This window comes from Lacerta agilis, chromosome 9 (assembly GCF_009819535.1).
Source record: "Lacerta agilis isolate rLacAgi1 chromosome 9, rLacAgi1.pri, whole genome shotgun sequence".
Classification (NCBI taxonomy): Eukaryota; Metazoa; Chordata; class Lepidosauria; order Squamata; family Lacertidae; genus Lacerta; species Lacerta agilis.
Window position 1 is genome coordinate 51582052 of NC_046320.1, and position 20696 is coordinate 51602747.

Consider the following 20696-nt stretch of genomic DNA (forward strand, 5'->3'; position numbering starts at 1 on the left):
GCGCCATTTAAGTAGAAGATAAAATGGGCTGTAGCTTATGCCACAATGAAATCTGGAGCCACAAAACTATTGTTCACTTTACAAAAAGTGAAAGCAAATTATGACTGCCATCTAAAAAGACCACCGTATTGTTGTTGTTGTTGTTATTTCTACCCTGCCCATCTGGCTGGGTTTCCCCAGACACTCTGGGAGGCTTTCAACAGAACATTAAAAACAGAATAAAACTTCAAACATTAAAAAATTTCCCTAAACAGGGCTGCCTTCAGATGTCTTTTAAAACTCACATAGTTGCTTATTTCCTTGACATCTGATGGGAGGATGTTCCACAGGGTGAGCGCCACTACCGAGAAGGCCCTCTGCCTAGTTCCCTGAAACCTCACTTCCCGGAGGAGGAAACCACCAGAAGGCCCTCAGAGTTAGACCTCGGTGTCCAGACTGAATGATGCGGGTGGCGACGCTCCTTCAGGTATACAGGACCGAGGCAGTTTAGGACTTCAAAGGTCAGCACCAACACTTTGAATTGTGCTTGGAAATGTACTGGGAGCCAATGTAGGTCTTTCAGGATGGGTGTTATATGGTCTCAGCGGCCACTCCCAGTCACCAGTCTAGCTGCCGCATTCTGACAGTACCATAGTCAGTACTACGGTAGCTGCAGAAATCCAATCCTCTTGGCTGTTAGTATGATGTCATGTGCTCCGCACTTCTACAGAAGGGTTTAGTTTTTTATAGATGAGAGTGTACACTGGAGTTTTGTGGTGTGCCCGAGTAATATTTGCAGAAACAAGGCATGTTGAGAAATTATCTCCTTCACCCGCATGACAGATTGTGCTAAACTTTGGCAAACTATACCTTTGCAGAATCAACTCTACAAAGTTATAGTGGTTTTTGGGGTGGGGGTGGGATATAGAACTTTCAAAGGAAGGACAGATACATAACAGCATCATAAGCCAAAGGACAGCACTATTTGTAATTGGCATAAAATTAACAAAAACATGATGAATTCCAGGGCAGTTCAAAGAATATTGCACAAGGATGCCATTTCCAGCAAGAGGATTAAATCCAGATCTTAAGAGTGCACACTTAAAAGTTACAGTGCAATCAAAGGTTGCTTTGATTCTAAGTAAATCAGGCTGAGATGTTCAGGAGACAGCCATCAGTCAACTGAAATATTTCATACACTTTTAAAAGTACAGCAATTAAAAAATTGTAGCAAGAACATAAAGAGTTTTTCTAGATCACATCCAAGCTATATCCAGGCCAGCTTTCTTGTTTCCTACAACATCCAATGGGATTCCTCTTGAAAACAGGGCAACACACATCATCATCATCATCATCATTCCCAGCACACATTGCCTATGTGTATGTGCCCACTTGCATTAAACACTGCCAGATGATCCAGTTGTCTATTATTGTTACAATTTATTACCTGCCATTCACCCCAAGATCCCAGCTGCTAAGTAAGTGTGCTATGACATTTGGAACTTACTGTCATGTGAGGTACCCTAAATTACAGGAAAAGTCACAGCTCGGTGGTAGAGCATCTGCTTTGAGTGCTTAAGGTCCCAGTTTCAGTCCCCAGGATCTCCTAGAAGAGCCGGGAGAGACCCTCTGGAGAGCTGCTGCCCACCAGTGTAGACAATACTGAGCTAGATGGAGCAGAAGTCGCTACAAGACAACTTCCTGTGTTCCTATGCTAGGGTGCAACTTTTCCAGCCACAGCTGATCTAGCTCATTAGCATATATTTAAAATTATATGGTTGATTTAGAAATAATTTGAAGGCATATCTGTTTTGTAGCACTTTGTAAACAGTTTGTGGTTTCCTAGAAAGAATCATTGGAACAGAATTATTTGTTAAGAGATCCCTAGCCTGCCCTCCTTTCCACATCGCCATTCCATTCCTCCTGCAAAAAAAAAAGCATATTCACCCCTCACCAGTTTCAAAAACAGAGTCCTCCCTCTATTTTTTTGTACATCTGCAAATCTCAGGGTTTCTCTAAGCCTTCTGATAACTCCCCTTATTTGCAGTGATGGTATTGTTTTGGCTACATAAACTTAACAGTACTCACTTGAAATATCTCTTAGAGGGACCAATAAGAAACCAGCTAACAATAGATGCTCAAAATATCTGTTTAAAAAGCAAAATCGGCTTCCAGACAGTATTGCTTTTAAAATAAAAAGGTTTATTTAGACAAAGATTCATACTGAGAAACAGACCTCAGGCTGTATTTAGAAAGATAGGCACCTTTTAAAAATAGTCAGCAATGATCTCAAATGCTAGTTTCTAACAGCAATGATATATTCCATACTAAAATTCTAAACAAGGCATTCGTTTTGTTTTGTTTTTCATGGGGGAAGGGGAAGAAATAAAGCAGGCAAGGTAAACATCAGCAAGATATAGGCAATCCATGTAATATATATTATCATTCATGAGGCTCTTAACGCCTACTAAAATATAGAAATACAGATCTTTGGATCCTGACAAAATTATAAAGTGCTTCATTAAAAAGGCTGCCTTATTACAAGAGGGCTTACATGCCATACAAAGAATCAGTTGCATTGCCAGCCATGTCGCCCCCGCCACACTCTGGCTGTTTAACAGTAGTCAGCTGAAAATTAGCAGTGCAATTTTAGTTTTCCCATCGAAGTTTCCAGTTAACTAAGAACGGCCCAAGGAGTCCGAGTCACCTCTCCTAAAGGTTTCTCTGCACTGCAGGCTTTCCGTAGCTCATACCTGCACAGTGTTGATTCATAAGCTCCTACCCCGTTTGTCTCAAGTCACTACTTCCTTTACATGGTAATGAATTAGAAATGAACTCCATAATTATATCAAAGCAGCTTATCCTCTGCCAAAAAGGCCAGCCCAAGGCTTTGGCAGTATGGCTTGACCTCCCAGGATATGCATGTATTATCATACATGCATGTGTCTGGGGGGACTATTATGTGCCTGCCATCTTCCTAGATGGCCCTTATTTAAAATCACCGTATTTCAGATGCACACAGATAGCACAGTGAAGGGATGCAATTGCCTAAATTCATGCTAACCACACACACAAAATGTTCCTGTTGTCTGTGGATCCATGCATTACCATTTATGCCTTCCTATCCCCATTAGCAGGAATAAACAGCGGTACCAATAGACAAACCTTGTGTACCTACAGATGTATATACAATTTGAGCTGTGAGCCTCCTGTGGAAGTGATCTTCTCCCTCCTTGGACTAAGAGGAAAGAGATTCTGCATGGTTGAAGGCAGCAATGCTCCTGAATACCAGTTGCTGGAAAACACAGAGGAGAGGTGAGAGCTGCTCTGCTCAAATCCTGCTTGCTGGCTGACCCCCGTGAGAACAGGATGCTGGACTAGATGGGCCAGCAGGCTCTTCTTTATGTTCTTAGAAACCAGCTGTGCGCAGCACTGATTGTCTGGAATGGTGACATCACTAACCCACCTGGGCTAGAGTTTTCAACACTTCAGAAATGCTCCTATGTTTTTAGTATTAAAAGGGGATGAAATGCACATTTAATGGAAGAAATGCACACTCAATGCTTTGCAAGTTGAAAGAAAGAAAGAAAAGCAGTCAATCAGTCTGAAACATGAGGGAAGGGCAACCCTGAAGACTTGAATCAGGGGAGTGTAAGGCTGCTCTTTTCACAGTGAAGGCGGATAGAAGTCAGACTCACCCCACAGGAGCAAAAACCACAGCAAATCCTGTTTTTATTATACATCTCTCTGTACCTTCAATGCGCCCATTTTAAAGGATGTCACGACTCCTGTATGAGAGAGATATACCCACTGTTGTTGTATGTAAAACTGAATTTTTATGTTTTTCCTCCTTCATTTCTAAGCTAATATAAAAAGCCACTCAATGCCTGACACTTCCATTAACAGTCTCTGCACCAGTTGTCACTTTTCATCCTGCAACTTCGAGGACTAGAAACTTTTATTCCTTTTCCGCATTCAAGAAGCTTCAACACATTTAATGGAAGAGCCCACAGGCTAAGGGGAAAGTGCTTTATGAGCCTGTGGGTACCCTGTGGGCTGCAGGTTTCCTATCCCTGCTCAGGGTTGGAGATTTTGTTACTGAAGTGCATTTCATATATAGCCCTGAATTTTCGTAAGAGTAATACAAACTTCATGCAGTGTTCGTGTCTGAGGTTCCTTCATCTCTTTAAGGCAATTATGTTGAATGGAAATGGAGCTAAAGTCAGGCCAAATCTTCCTGCCATTGACGGCTTCTCCATGTCTTCGGGAAATTGAAATGTGAAATTTTGCAGGAGGCTCACAAACATCAAGAACAGCTCCATCTTGGCAAGCTGTTCTCCCATGCACACACGTTTTCCTGAAAAGGAAAGCAAAGTGGGTTAGAGAGATGAAAGGGGGGGGGAGAGACTTCACAGTTTAAATAAATATTAATAATCTCTATGGGAATCCATTTTTAAAAAAGGAAAGAAATGAATGCTACGAGGTCCAGGACGTATGCTATGATAACCAGGCTTTTAGTAAGGCCATTTCAAATTTATTAAGCTGAAAGACCCCTGAATAGAAATGGTATAAAATAATCCTCTTTATTCACTATCAGACTAAACTGGTTTTGCTGGATCCTGTCCTATATAAGACAGCTTCATATAACTTAATAGACCAGAGATAGGCAGAAGGTAGCTTAGAATCTCCCTGTTGATCTCTGGGTGATTTGAATTAGACTGGGAAGGGTTTCCAACAATAGCAACAAAAAATAGCTTCCCAACTAAATCAGGCTGCTGAAATGAAGAAAGCAGCAGGAGGAGGAGCAGACTATTGTGTGAAATGACTATGAGCTCCGTTCAGTTCTGGTACTGAAAGCAAATTCCTAGAATTAGAATGTGCTCAGAGGTAAATCCTGTTCTTTAACTTCTGAACCACTTAAACCTTGGAGTTTTAGTAAAACAAAGCCTGAAGCCTGTCCTCATAATAGACTGTGAACTGCTCTGAGATCTTATGAAGGGCAGTATATAAATCCTAATAAAATAAAATAAAAATAAATAAATAGGAGAGAGACCAGCAAGCATTTTCCTGGCCTTCATAAATGCTGAACATACAATACTTAATGTACACTGCTTTAAAGATGTCCTGCTATCAAGAGATGGTGTCCCCACAATCTGCATCCCCCCCATCCCTCCCTACACACACCAAACAGAGTTGAATTACCAATTCCAAAAGGAATAAATGTTTCTTTTTTGACGAGCTGGCCATTTTCATCCAGAAACCTTGCTGGGTGGAAATCATCCGGATTCTCCCATATGTTGGGATCTCGGTGCACGGACCACAAGTTTGGAATGATTACACTGCCCTTTGGAATAGTGTAGCCTTGGAGCACTTAAAACAACAACAACAACAACATCATATACACAACCAGAGAGGTACACAATAAATGACATTACCCTTATGGAAAGATTTTACACACAGACATATTAATCAAAGGAACATAAAATTCTTGTGTTTGGGTTGGTTGGGGTTTTTGTTCTTTTTCTTTCTTTACTGCATGCGTTTGTGGGTAAATGTTGCTTCGTGACTGTGAGAATGCACGCTTGTGCCATTAAAATGGTATTGTGGACTTCTCTAGGAGCAGGAAAGGGCAAATAAAACCCTCACCAAGGGCACAGAAAATGAAAAGCTTACCAAAAACACAGCCCCTTTGTTATCAGAGCACTTTGTAAACACAGGGGTTGCTTGCTTTAAGTTTGTCAGCTGCTCTGGTCCATGGGGTTACGAAGAGTCAGACACGACTGAACGACTGAACAACAACAACAACAGATACCATCTGACCTAAAGGGGGAGCACACCCCGTGAAGCAACACTGCAAAGTCCACGGCGCAGTTTACAGCAGCTGAAAATCAGCCCTGGGTGACTTGACTAGTTGCAAAAGCAGCTCATTAATGAAGTATCTACTGTACTACATGTGCAATGCCTGGAGGTGCAAAACAGTTCAAGCACTTAAGCCTGATCACAGTCCATTCTCACATCAGCTCTGGTATTGCTCTATAAAGCAGATAAATATGTGATAATGGACAATTTGCCTGCAAAACTCCAGACTCTCCTGTCCCTGGAAAACCTTGGAAAGCTGCTGCTAATCTAGGATAGACCAAAACACCTGATAGGAAAGACCTAGTATAAGAAAGCTTGTTCAAATTTCAGCCTTCCTTGTTTCTCTCCAATCTGGAAATCAGCTTTTGGCTAAATGAACTCGTACCAAAAAGTGAGTGAGACCAGCAGCCCACCAAAAACGCTTACCTGTAGTTTCTGAGGCCATTCGAGGAATCGAAAGAGGGACAACCACCGTCATCCTTTGAACTTCCATGATGGTTGCTTCTGTGAAGGGCATACGTGCCTTGTCCGCAAGGGTAGGGGGCCTGTTGCGCCCAATGACCAACTCAATTTCTTCCTGGACCTTTTCTGTGCAAAACAAGAGATAGTAAGATAAGCACTGGGACTAAACGGCTAAATTAAGGGTTCCAGGACACGTCCTCTTTTTCAGGGGTAAAATTTCTGTCCTGGTGGATTTTGTTAAATTTGCCAAAATGTCTCTGGCTATACTTTCCGGATGAGACATAGACATAGCTGGTGGCTGAAGGCTTTCCTCTTCTCTTCTCCTGACCCTCTCGGCAATACATCACAGCTTCTATAGCCTACATATAGGAGGGGTATTTAAAATGAGAGTCGCCGTAGCATCCTCATTTTTGCTCTTCAAATTAGGCAACCCTAGCTAAATGGGCTTTATGCAATTTGGTTACTTTACACTGGGTTTCTATGATGGCATCATGTGCTTCTGGGATTAGCGAGCAAGGCTGCAAAAAGAAGAGAGAGATTACACTCAGACCTCTCTCTTTTAACAAATTAAACACCAACTGCATGTCAAACACTGCCCTCCAGTGCCTACAATCAGAAGTATTACTGCTGTGATCCTAAAAATACTTGAATTAAGGGCACTTCCAGATTTTTGCTATTTTCAGGTGGGATTTAATCATATAATACTAGCAAATTCAGGTTGTGAAGTAAAAGTCTGCTGGGCTCTTGCACATATACAGTAATCAGCCTTTTTGCACTAAGGGAAGTGATGGGGAAATGCACTGGAAAGTGTGGGGTGGAAACTGCTTGACACGAGGTCAGCTACTCTGTACATAAAGCAGAACAAATGTTCAATAAGTAGCCAATGTCACCTAACATCCATACCAAACTTTGCCCGAACTAAACAGAATGGATGCTCAATAAACAAGATTGTCTGGAAGCGACTTTAGCCCCGGTACAATAAATGAAACTCGTATCTGAATTAGATAAGATTAGAAAAGATCTTTACAGTGAAGGTCATGTTAACACCTATCAGAGAGCTTTGTGTACCACAGACTGCCAACACACCATCATCTTTTGACATTCATGCCACTACGCATTTAACAAACAATCAAAACGCAGCTGTCTGTTTTCTGAAAGAAACTAAGACAATCAACTTTTGGGAAACAGAAAGCATTAAATGTACTCCAAGCAGTAAAACTGACTGATTTTAGCTGCTCATCACAGCTATGTGATTTAGAGATCGAAATGGCTATGGGGTGGAAAGAGAATGAAAAAAGCTGGAATATATCAAAAACATTAGGATAACCATTAAAACCAAATAAAAAAATTCTTTCCAGTAGCACCTTAGAGACCAACTGAGTTTGTTCTTGGTATGAGCTTTCGTGTGCATGCACACTTCTTCAGATACCAATTAAAACCAACTTTACTCTTTTAACATAACCCAACTATTATTTAATATAATATTTCATATAATCCGACTCCAAGGATACTCTAGGTCTTTGCCCCATGAGACATACAAAGCCAGTAATAAGAAAATCTAGGCTCTGTATGTATAATAACTTATTAAAATTAAGCCCATCTGCAGCCATCTACTTGAAACTGTCCAGTTTTTTTTAAAGAATTGGGGAGTGGGTTAGACACTGTTGTGGCAGAGGAGAAGAAATGTATTAAAACACAGAAACACTAATTCTGCCTGCAGCTACAACTCCCATCATCCCTGATCATTGGCCATACTGGCTGAGAATGATAGGAGTTAGAGTCCTACAATATCTCAAAGGCCACAAATTCCCAGCCCTGCTTTAAGCTGTTGGGAGTCTCAAGGAAGCCAATTAGCTATTCCTCCTTGGTTTCCTGTTTTTCTTTTCCCACCGACACTCAAAATTCCATGCTCCCTGGAAAACAATGAGCATGTCTGGAAACCAAGCCTTATGAAGAATGGTTGAGGGAGTTGGGAATGTTTAGCCTGGGAAAGAAGAGACTGAGAGGAGATACAAGGCCATCTTCAAATATCTGTCACATGGAGGATGGAGCAAGGTTGTTTTCTCCTGCTCTGGAAGGTATAACCCAAACCAATGGATTCAAGTTACAAGAAAGGAAATTCCAACTAAATGTTAGGAGGAGCTTTCTGGTGGGAAGAGCTGAACAGTCTCCCTCAGAAGGTGGTGGACAACCCTTCCTTGGAGGATTTTAAGCTGGGTTTGGATGGCCATCTCTCATGGGTGCTTTGGCTGAAATTCCTGCATTGCATGGGTTGAACTAGACCATTGGGGTCCCTTCCAACTCTGCAATTCAATGAACTATGTCAAGTACTCATTGAACTTTAGGCGTGAGTGGGTGGGGGAGTTGTCATTTTGAAGTTTGCTTTTTGTCTCTTTGCATACCTCAGGATTCACAAAAACATGCCCATATCTATCTGCTTTTTCCTCAGTGACCCTGTTTTGGGTTCCTATAAGAACACAGTAAGAGCCCTCTTGGATCCAACCAGAGCCTCATTTAGTTCAGGACCCTATTCCCCCAATGGCCAACCAGATGCCTATGGGAAGAAGCCCCAAAGGAAGACCTGAGAACAACTGCTCCCTCCATCAGCTACTACAATTCAGAGGTATATACTGCTTCATAGACAGATAGATAAAAATGGAAAGCTGTCTTTACACTGTAGCATGAGAAAATAGCAGGTAGGCAGGCAGGCAAGCGAGCGAGCAGCACGGGTGGCCACAGGCCAAGGAAAGCTGTTTGAAGGAGGGTGGGAGGTGCCCTCTATTAAACACGGTCGCAGCGAGACATAACAGAGGGGGACAGACGCTTCAGAGAGGAGTTTGCCGAACCACTCTCTGAAACGCCTCCTACCCTCCTTTAATGGGGAGCGAGGATTGGGGCAAGCTGTGAGGGGATGTGGGCGAAGTCTAAAGCAAGGGGGGGGTTGGTCACCCAGGCGTGGGGGAAGAGAGTTGGCAAGAAGGTGTGGTTGGCAAGCAGAGTGAGCAACAGGGGTGGCAGCCCCATGTGTTGTTATGTGTGCGCCTAGAGAGGGAGGGAAACATCATTTTGACTAGTTCCCATGGGTAGCCTGTCAGCACCAAAGTACTGTGTTCACTGCTAAGAGGCCACGGGTGATTGTTTTCCATGCAAGATTCGATCAGAAGTGTGCAGCTATGGCCATAATATACACCCAGTTCTTCCCAGCAACGCTGTGGGAAACTCCCCAAAATGGATAGCTTGCATATTAAGAGCAAACCCAATTAAGAATCAGCCACTGGAGAAAGGATGACATTTACTTTGTTCCTGTGGGTGAAGCGACATGTAAAGCAGACTCCAGATAAGGGTATTGGATGTGGTGTCCGTGCCTGCAATGAAAAGGTCCGCAATAATAAAAAACAGGTAGTCTTCGGTGAAGCTGCTCTCGCTGTCTATCTTCCTTTCCTCATCTGCATGAAGGAGGTACATGTCGGTAAAGTCTCGGGGATTCTGGCTATCGAGGGTTTCCCGGTGCTGTTTGATAATACTCTTCAGGAAGGCCGTGATATCCAGCTCAATCTGCCTGAGCACCCGGAAAGGATAGATTGGGAGGTAGTAGAGCCAAGGGCAGATGTTGACCAGAATCATGTGACTGTTCAGGCTTATCTCCAGACCACGAGACATGAGCTTCAGCATGGTCTTGAAGCTGGCATCGTCATAGTCAAAGCGCCTGCCGAACGCCATCGAGCAGATGACGTTCGACACGGCGTTGCCAATTATGGGGAAGGGGTTGAACTTCTTGTCCCCGTGCTTCAGGATCTCTGCTTTCACATACTTGAATTCTTCAATGATTTTAGGCTCCAAACTGTGCTTTCCTAATCCAAAGTGACGGAGGGTCGAATGGGAGAACTTCCTCTGTTTCTTCCACACCGGGCCATAAGGGGCAAACACCACACCTGGAGGAAAAGAAAGGGGAAAAACATTGGAATTGAGAAAAGAGTTTTCGGTTTTGTTTGTAAGATACCTTGAAGCTTCAAACTACAGGAAAATCCTGGGTTCTCCCCAGTTTTCATTTCATTTCACTTCATTTCATGAGACGCGGGTGGCGCTGTGGTCTAAACTACTCAGCCTCTTGGGCATGCCGATCGGAAAGTCGGCAGTTTGAATCTGCAGGACAGGGTGAGCTCCTGTTGCTCTGTCCCAGCTTCTGCCAACCTAGCAGTTCAAAAGCACGCCAGTGCAAGTACATAAATAAGGAAGGTAAACGGCATTTCCATGCGCTCTGGCACTTGTCACAGTGTCCCGTTGTGCCAGAACCAGTTTAGTCATGCTGACACATGACCTGGAAAGCTGTCTGTGGACAAACTCCAGCTCCCTCAGCCTCAAAGCGAGATGAGCACCACAACCCCATAGTTACCTTTGACGGGACTTAACCATCCAGGGGTCCTTTATCGTTACCTATTTCATAATATTTACACACCGCTTGATTGTAACCCCCCCCCCACCTCAGAGTGGTTTATGAAAAAGTTCATTGAATCATAGCATTGTAGAATTGCAGAGTTGGATGGAAACACGAGGGTCATCTAGTCTAACCCTCTGCAACGCAGGAGTCTTTTCCCCAATGTGCAGCAGGAGGATGGACAAGATGATACTCTGGGTACCTTCCAACTCGATGATTATGTGATTCTAATACTTTGTGTAAAGATAACCACATGTTGTTGTTGTTGTTAACTGCATCTAGTTACCAGCAAAATTTAACAACAACTCCGGTTAAAGAATGGTTCCCACCTAGGAAATAACAAGATAATAGTAAGACAAGAAACAAACAAGGATAACCAGTTTAGTCATTGCTCACTAGGATTATATTCAATTAAGCAGGGGGGGAACCAAAATGAAAAATAGAAAATTACAGGAAGAGACAACAGAAACAACCAGAGTTATTGGAATTATAAAAACTGCTCATCTCAAAGACCCCCCCTTCCCTTCTCCATTGGCTGAAAATAGTACTTAAGCCCTAGATTTTCAATGGTTGGTAAGTTCTCAAAGCTCCAACATGGACCCCTTTTTACTCTATGCTCTCAAGGACCAGCCTGACACTATGCTTCACTGCAGAAAAGGTATCCCCTTGCATTTCTTGCCTTGCTAGTAGTATGGGTTCTGCAGCAAAATTGCCACACTCACTTTCAGTAGGCTTTTGAGATAATTTCACTCTTTAGATCCAGGTGTGATTGTACTGTAGGATTTGCTGCCTGCTTAAATTGAAATTTTTCTGTCTGAAGCAGCATTTATATATTCCACCCCTTTCATTTCATGGAATATACCAGCTTTTCTTTATTTCTTTTGTGCGAGAACTTCTTGTGGGCATAAAATGAAGAGTTAACACATATTCATGACGAACACACATGCCGTAACTCTAGCAAAAGACCCTAAAGCGCTTGATAGTGCGTGCATGAATATACGTGAGCGCTGGACACACATTTGGGTTCAGACATGTACACTGGAACATACTCATCCTTCATCTAGGCAAGCAAGAAGCAGGATCAGGGTTCAAGGATGCATTGAGGGTGCAAAGTGAAATGGTTCAGGACTGTGGATTGGGCAAGCTCTGACTCCAATGTTCAAGTCCAAACTTGCATAATGGTATTATTTACACACAGTCTTGATAACAAGTTATCAGGTGCCATATCTTCACATCTACTATATACCCAAGAACATTTTATACTTGTGATGAAATTGTAGTTGCACTGTTGCCAAGGTATCATCAACTTGCTCAATTGGCTTTGAGACCAAGCAAAGGTATGAATTTGGTTGCCCCAGATGAAAATGCCACAAGGGGTCCCATTACACCACACCGACCCCTTTATCAGTAAGCTGCTGAAGAGGTATCACTTATGATTAGGTATGGGTGAATCGGCCAATTTCAGCTTCTCGCGGTTTCTCATTTTTTCCAGTCTTCAATTCAGTTCTCCACATCAGTTTGCAATTTTTTATTTTATTTTTAAAAAGCCCACATGAAAATCCATCAGCATTTTAGCACAAATTTCTCCTGCTATACCTATGTTTATATGCAACTTTGCTTAATATACACAAAATATAATTCATTTCTGTATGTTATATTCACTAATATATGCATTTTAACAAACCCTAGTACAAAGCTGTATACAGCTTGAGACTTGGACTTTTGAAGGAACACCATCTCCCACGTCAGCCTGCCTTCCCCACAGCCCTTCCCGATACCACCCATCTAATCAGAAGGGAGCAGGGTGGCAATGGGAGAAGAGGGCCTTTTAATTAGATAAGGCCCTTTAATTAAGACACATGCTGGAATCACATTCTGCTTACTTCAAAGCAACATACTTTTATGCAATTTCATAGAATCGTAGAGTTGGAAGGAGGGCTCCAAGGGTCATCTACTCCAACCCCCTACAATTCAGGAATCTCAGCTAAAGCATCCATGATCCAACCTCTGCTCAAAAACCTCTAAGTGTAAAAATTTCCTTAGTATAAAAGTCTCGTTGACAAGAGGAATGGGTCCTATGTTAAAAGGCAAACGCTTCTAGTCATGTTAGCTTTGCAGCATTGTTTTTTGAAGTATCTACTGAGAGCTACTCTAAATTCCTTTGCTCCTTGTACAAATCTCTGAAAGCTGCTATGGTGCTTAATCAGGGGTCAGCAAACTTTTTCAGCAGGGCTGGTCCACTGTCCCTCAGACCTTGTGGGGGGCCGGATTATATTTTTTTTGGGGGGGGGGGGATGAACGAATTCCTATGGCCCACAAATAACCCAGCGATGCATTTTAAATAAAAGCACACATTCTACGCATATAAAAACACCAGGTAGCAGGGCCGTCTCGTCCATAGGGGCTGGTGGCGCGGTGCGCCAGGATGCCGGGCCCCTAGGGGCGCCCCCGCGAGCCCACCGGCATACCGGGTGCCCCCTCCCCAACCCGCCCCCACCTCCATGGGCGGGCGGGCGGGCGCTCGCGCGCCGGCGGGTGGGTTGCAAGCCGGCCGCCCTCGCCTCCGGGAGCCCCAGCTGGAGCGCTGGAAGGGCGCGCAAAGCCCCGCGCCGCTCCAGCACCACGCCCCTCATCCCCCGCTCGCCCACCCCCCTCCCGAGGGGCGGCCAGCGCGGGAGGGAGGCGGGCGGAGAGGCGGCACGCCGGGGGCGCCGAGGGATAGCCACGCCACGGCGGCCAATCCCTCTAAGACGGCCCTGCCAGGCAGGCCCCACAAATACCCAGATGCATTTTAAATAAAAGGACACATTCTACTCATGTGAAAACATGCTGATTCCCGGACCATCCACGGGCTGGATTTAGAAGGCGATTGGGCCAGATCCGGCCCCCGGGCCTTAGTTTGCCTACCCATGGGCTAGATGTTGAGCTACCTGAGAATTCAGAGCTGCTGCTTTTTGGACTTGCACAACCAAGAATTGACTATGTTTCAGAAGACTGTTATTCTTTGCCCAGGAGAACCAAATTTGGACATGCATGATTATACAAAAGAGTTGCACAATATTAATTTGGAACTTTTGAGGGGTTGGGTTTTTTGTTTTGTTTTGTTACTTCCAAAGACTGTCAAAATTACAACTCCTGACTACACCGGGAGTGTGCTGACTATACAATAATCCCTGTTAGTGCATTTGGAAACTACATTTATCCGCAGCGATTTTTACAAGCCCAAGTGAATTGTTTGGTCAGAACTGGGAGATTGCCTAGTTATCTGGTGCTCCTTTCCAACTATTTTAGACTGACAGGGAAGCTGCTAAAACAAGCACAGCATCGCATGGCAAAGTGACCTTCGTTAGAAAGAAGAATCCTGAATAGGGATAGAACTCACAAACGTATAGGGATAGAACTCACAAACATCAACAGTATTCAATAACAGGTGCCTGTGGTTTTTCCCTTTGCAGCAGGTTATATAGGAAACCTGAAAGGCAACAGAAAATCTGCATATGCAATCAGCTACAACAGTCTGCAGCTTTCAACACACAGGTGCCGCTGGCAAAGAAGTGCTGGAAACAGCTACATGTGTTAATGCAGAAAAGATGCAGCCAGCAGCATCACCAGAGGCCGCTATCATTAGTGAAGTAACTTATCTTCCTCTTAATAAAGGACTGCCAACTAAGTCTGTCAGAGAAGTTAAGTACTCAGCTATCTCCTGTTAAACTTTATTGCTGCAGCAATAAAACCGCTAGCACATCTGCAAAGCTAAGCAGAATCCTGTAAGGTTTCGAACTGGATGGGGAACTGCATGTTGAGATTCCTGTACTGCAAGGGGTTGGGCCCTTGGGGTCCCTTTCTAACTCTACAATTCTTGGATTCTAAGATTCACTACTAACAGAATAGAGTACAGTGTGTGCTTGTTTGTGTGTGGGATGCCCATGACAGTTTGCAAATGGGTTCACGGCTCCAAAAAGGTTTGCAACCCCAGTGCTACAGGGATTGATGGCCAGCGAGATTGGCAATTCCCTCTTATATGAGCATCACCAACAGATGGCCAGAGTAAAATCAGATCTGTCTATAGGGTTCTGTATTTTGCTGAATATTTTACCTACATCCACAGACGCTTCCTTGGTCTCTTCCATTTTAGAACTTTACAGCCCCCTGAATAACTGCAAATGAATTATCACAGTTCCAACATTCTTATATACCAGCAACTAGTGCAGATCAGTGAGCGCAGGTGCTATGTGCTATGTGCTCACAAGGCCTCACTCCTGTCAGCAATCGAGCTGCCACATCCTGCACTAACTGCAGCTTCTGGATCAAGTGTGATGGAAGCCGAACATAGAGCACATTGTGGTAATCCAGTCTTTAAAGTCTGCTGGTTTTCCTTGCAACGGAGTCTTAGGCAAACCATGTAACACACTCCAACAATAATGTTAGCCTACCTTACAGGGCTGTTGGGAGGATTACATGCAGCACAGTGGAAATATTAGGAAATATGTTCCACCATGTTCAGGGAGCTTAGCTGCACAGCTTCAAGTAGCCTTTGCCAACCTGGTGCCCTCCAGATGTTATAGAACACAGCTCCCAGCAGTGAGTAATTGGAGTTGAAGCCCAAGAACATCTGGCTTATGACAATATATGCAAAGCACTCTGTTAATCCTAAGAAATATTCTCATCAAACCCCTCAATTAAAGACGTATTTCACTCCCTCCTTGACCCCATCATCACAGCGTGTCACCCAACTGTCATGCCTGGGGCCTGGCACTCTAAGAGAGCCCTGCAGCTGGGCCTGCCACTCAATAATCCTAATAGGGCTTCCTTCTTGGGTGCTTATTATTATTAAAGTTATATACCCCAGCCACAGGTGCCACACTCATCCCGCTTCACAGGCCCATGTATGCAGCTGCCAGGAGTCATAGAATCAGAGAACTGGGGAGTTAGAAGGGACCCCAAAAATCATCTAGCCCCACCCCCTGCAATGCAGGCCTCTTTTGCCTGACGTGGGCCATGAACCCACGACCCTGGGGAAGGGCTGCCGAACTGCCCCTTTGCGGATCTGAGCCCTTCCCCACGCCGCCCTCTTTGCCTTACCTTTCCTCTTGGAGATGAGGGCCACTAAGGGCACGCTGGGCCGGTCGCTGAAGACCTCGGCCTGGTTGACCAAGGCGTCCCGCACGGCCTCGAAATCGCTGAGTATGATGAGCGGCCGACTGCCCACGAACAGGCTGAAGATGCTGCCGTAGATCTTGGCCAGGGCGGTGAGTACCAGGTGGGCCGACATGGACCGGGGAGCGCCGCCTCCTCCTTCTCCCTTGGGGTGCTGCTGCTGTTGTTGCTGCTCCCTCCCGGCGCCGCCTTCGCCTTTGAGGAGCTGCTGCTGCCGGTCCACCCCCAGAAGCCGCTTGCGCACCAGCGGGTTGGGCATCAAGGCGAAGGCGAAGTTTCCCACCAAAGGCCACGGCTTGGGACCCGGCGGGAGTCCCTGCAGCGGCCGGCGGCCCAGCAGCCACCACAGGAACAGCAGCAGCCCGGCGGCCGCCAGCAGCGCCGAGCTAACGGGATCCTCCATCAGGGCGGGCTCGCCAGACGGAAGCCGTGCGCAACGCGATGCTTCCCTTGCGCGCGCTCTGCGGCCCCCTGGACTCTCACTCCGCGGCTCCCGCTACATCCTCCTCGCGGCGCCTCCGCCTCCGCCTCTGGTTGGCCGCCCGCGGGGGAGAGGAGGCGCAATCAGAACGCCCAGCTCGGGACAGAACTCCCCCGAGGCGCTGCGTCACCAGGGAAAGCGGAAAGGGCTTCCCTGACTTTGACCGTCTGGCCTTATCTCTCTGCTGCGCTGCACCCCAACCTATCTATATTTCTCTCTGTGTGCGCCCAAGACCCCAGGGTAAAGATTGCCGCAAAAAGCTCGGTGATGCTGGCGACTTGCAGCGGCTTGCTGCAGAGTTCAGGGAGGGAGGGAGGGAAGGAAGGAGAGCGCGAAGGGGTCAAAGGCGAAGAGAAAAGCGGAAAAGGAGGGGGACATCTTCCAGACCCACGTTTGTTGCAGGACAGGTGCATTCTGCAAGCATTGTTTGATGGTTTTATTCTTGTTATTTTATGTATTTATATCCCTCAGGGTGGGATTGGAGTTTTATTAGTTGATTCAGGACGCGTCCCTTGATGCTTCCATATTGCACCCCTCTGCAGTAGTTTCTAGTTCATAAGTTTATTGTTGTACTGACAAAACATGTGGCGATAGGGCTAATAAAATAATACAGAACATGAATTCATAATATAAGCAGACATCCATGATGTAAGAGAGAGAAGATGCCAAAGACACCAACAAGCTTAAATCTAGCTTGATTTCAGATTAAAGCCCCCAGTCACCACAACAATTTACAGGGATTTTATCTAAATGCTTTTCCTGATATTTTTTTTTGCAGTCAATGCATAGAGGGGCACTCTGTGTGTTACAGAGCTATTGTTGTTACTCAAAAGAAACCAAGTCATTTCTGCCGGGGGTACCTGAAATTAGCTGTTTCAGACCCAAAGCAAGTGAACTGAAGTTTCTCAAATGCCCTTTCAACTCCTTCCCACACCCTGCCCTGCTTCTGAATTTAACTCCACCTCAGGGCTGCTCCCTCCTCTTGTCATTTAACATATACAAACCAGCACACACCCCATAATGTAGAATGACACATAGTTGATAGTTTATACTATGCGATGTGAACTGTAAAGGCCCTTGACAATAAACAATACAAGTCACCCAAACTGTTGTCAACATACTCATCATCAGCCTTAGAAACCAAGGAGGCAACCAGGATAGAATTAACTATTTTGCTCCATGCGTCAGACAGTGATTGATACAATTTTGAGACGCACAGTGAATTTGACCAGGTCTTTAGTCTGTCTTGTTGTGCCTAATCTATCCATCCCATTTATACCGTTACAGAGCCAAGAGATTTCAGGGGTCTTAGCACTTAACCAGGGTTTGTGTTCCTCTGAAAGAGGCATAGCAGGGACTAGTCTTTTTAAGAAATGTGGTTTTTTAAAATACATATTTACAACCTGGTTTTGGTAGAGAAGGGGCACGGTTGGTGCTGTGGTCTAAACCACTGAGCCTAGGGCTTGCCGATCGGAAGGTCGGAGGTTCGAATCCCCGCAAAGGGGTGAGCTCCCATTGCTCGGTCCCAGCTCCTGCCCACCTAGCAGTTCGAAAGCACGTCAAAGGGCAAGTAGATAAATAGGTACCGCTCTGGCGGGAAGGTAAACGGTGTTTCCGTGTGCTGCTCTGGTTCACCAGAAGCGGCTTAGTCATGCTGGCCACATGACCCAGAAGCTGGCTGCAGACAAACGCTGGCTCCCTTGGCCTATAGAGCAAGATGAGCATGCAACTCCAGAGTCATCTGCGAATGGACCTAACGGTCAGGGGTACCTTTACCTTTACCTTTGATGGAGAAAGCGCTGGCAGCATTTGCATCCCAAGAGGGGCTTCTCCCTCCCAGCAGCACTTACAGAAAACAACTCCTCAGCTTAAAATGACACATTTCTTCCTGTGGCAACATCATGCCCCCCCCCTTACCTTGTCTATCTCCCCATCCCAGCTTACATGAAATCCTAAATCTGGCCTTCGCCTCTGCATCCCTTCATGGGAGGAGGGACTCACAGGCCTCTGCTGTCTGGCACAAGTATTGCACATTACTTTATTGCCAGCGTGGTGTAGTGGTTAAGAGCGGTAGACTCGTAATCTGGTGAACCGGCTTCGTGTCTCCACTCCTCCACATGCAGCTGCTGGGTGACCTTGGGCCAGTCACACTTCTTTGAAGTCTCTCAGCCCCACTCACCTCACAGAGTGTTTGTTGTGGGGGGAGGAAGGGAAAGGGGAATTTTAGCCACTTTGAGACTCCTTCGGGTAGTGATAAAGGGGGTTTCAAATCCAAACTCTTCTTCTTCTTTCCTTTGTACTACATGATGGTTTTTCTCCCGAGGCGATTCCTGGCCAAAAGACTGATTCAAACTGCATTTTTACACTGCTAAGCAGTCTTGCACCTTGGTGCAGGCTTCAAGCATTTAGTCCTCGCCTACATTTACTAGCCTTAAAATAATTGTGGTGTTTTCAGTACCTAGGACTTCAGGCAAGTACTTGCCTTCATCTTTCCATGTGCCACTGGTCATATTATGCAAAATAAAGTACTGTATTATGTAGCAGGTTACAGAAGGCAAGGATTCTTGTGTAGAATTAACTTTAATAATAATAATATAAAGCACACTGCAGTAGGGACCAGAGAATAATACAGTAGGTGGTGAAGGAAGACTATACTTTTAAAATAAACGATTTCAAAATGCAGTTCTCAACCATTTTTTCAATAGGCACTTTATTCTTATAGCATTGTTTTGCAGTGAAGTTTTTCAGAATATTACAAAATATACCACACCGCTAATACTGGTAAGTGTACATAAAGTCTGCAATTTACAGAACAAATAACTTCAAAGGCTGTGAAAATCTATGTAAAACAGATTCATGACAAACGTTTGCATAAGGCCAGTCACCCAAATCAGAATCCTGCCGTAATGTTTATCTCCCATTGTATCACTTATCAATCACAGCACAGGCATTTTATTAGAATGAGATTTTAAAAGGCACCATTTCTTAATGTAGTAGCAAAGCACAAATATATGCCTTTAAGTAGTGTTATTTTTCTAGAAAAAGAGGTGCCTGAAATCATCATGAACACCTCCCTTGTTCTCTTATCATGGCAGTGGTGCCCACCAGATTGGTGCTGGAACTGAGTTTTGGTGAGTTCTGGCTGAAAAAAAGTAGTGTTACAGGTTTGTTCCAGCACCTGCCAGCTCTTGGCAGCTCTCTCTTTCTCTACCACACAGAAGTGTTCACACTGTGCCTGCTTCTGGGATCTGCAGACTCTCACATAGTTTATTAAGAGATTGTGCAGTTTGACTGCATTTAACACTGCACAGGTCAGGCCAGCCTGTACTAAGCTCTTAGACTGCAGGACTGCAAAGCATTGATCATATTAAAGTTTTACTTCCTGATCAGTTGCTGCTGCTAACTATTGTGAATGAAGGACTTGGTTGAAAGAGATATTTCTCTTTTTTCTAGGATATATCCTCTACTCCCATTTTGTATATTACAAGTAGAATGTCACAAAGCTACATGTCCGGATAGGACCAAGACCAAAAAGGCACATCTACCACTCATATTTAAATTAGCTAAAACTGTATTGCTTTCCCCCAAGGATCATGAATTTGTGGTTTTGTGCAAATGCTGGTAACTCTGTCTTAGCAGTGATAGCTTCGCAATAGGTCTACAGTGGGCAGGATTTATTGAGTGGAAATACTCAGATATGTTTAAAACATACCTGTATGTATAGTGTAGAAACAGACTGTGTTCAGGGAAGTGTCTAGGGTTATTGCAGAAATAGCCAACAGAGTGCCCTTCAGATCAGGCATGCATCCCTGTACGCCTTTTTTGCGGTCCTCTATAACATTTCACGTACCTCCCAGCCCTCGTGCTGCCGTCGCAAAGCTGGGTGAGGTCCTAGACTTTTGGAGCCTGACAGAGCCTCACGCCTCCTTCCCAAAGCTCAGCACCTAGCTTAACCAGCTTTAGGAAAGCAGTGAGGGCTAGGGGGGCATCAAATTTTGGCCCCCTGTTGTGACAAGGTAGTGTGTGGCCTGCATGTTTCATGTCAAAGTACTCTTGTAGCCCACTTGGTATGAAAAGTTGGACTGCCCCACCTACAGATGTTGTGGACTACAACATCATGATAATCTGCCATGTTGGCTGGGGTTGTGGGGAGCTCCAGCCCCAAACATCTGGAGGGCACCACATTAACTACCCTTTGCACTATTGTTTCACTGCAGTAGGAGACGGTCTTTAATCTTCAGTGTAATGGTGCTTTGTATTATGTAATGATTTGCTGACCACGTTCCTCTTTTAAGAAGGGCGACACATCCATTGATTTTCACA

General features: G+C 44.9%; 1 protein-coding gene across 2 annotated transcripts; it reads right to left on the bottom strand.

Moving 5' to 3' along the window:
* Positions 1 to 2160: 2160 nt before the first annotated feature.
* On the bottom strand, positions 2161 to 16346 carry LOC117052910 (cytochrome P450 2U1). 2 transcript variants are annotated; one of them, XM_033160275.1, is made up of 6 exons: positions 15818 to 16346; positions 9597 to 10232; positions 6265 to 6426; positions 5182 to 5349; positions 4129 to 4336; positions 2161 to 3767 (listed from the first exon to the last, which is right to left on the bottom strand). In XM_033160275.1, the coding sequence occupies exons 1-5, from the start codon at positions 16293 to 16295 to the stop codon at positions 4158 to 4160; spliced, it is 1623 nt and encodes a 540-aa protein (XP_033016166.1). In that variant the 5' UTR covers positions 16296 to 16346; the 3' UTR covers positions 2161 to 3767; positions 4129 to 4157. The 2 variants fall into 2 exon arrangements, with proteins under 2 accessions (XP_033016166.1, XP_033016165.1); XM_033160274.1 differs by having other exon boundaries at positions 2161 to 4336.
* Positions 16347 to 20696: the final 4350 nt, after the last annotated feature.

Excerpts from the sequence above, each read along its gene's own strand:
- LOC117052910 (XM_033160275.1), bottom strand. The coding sequence starts at position 16,295 with ATGGAGGATCCCGTTAGCTCGGCGCTGCTGGCGGCCGCCGGGCTGCTG. Across the intron at positions 6,427-9,596 it reads GCTTCACCCACAGGAACAAA|AAAAGGTCCAGGAAGAAATT; the intron begins GTAAATGTCATC and ends TGTTTTGCACAG. Across the intron at positions 4,337-5,181 it reads ATTTATTCCTTTTGGAATTG|GAAAACGTGTGTGCATGGGA; the intron begins GTAATTCAACTC and ends TTTCCTTTTCAG.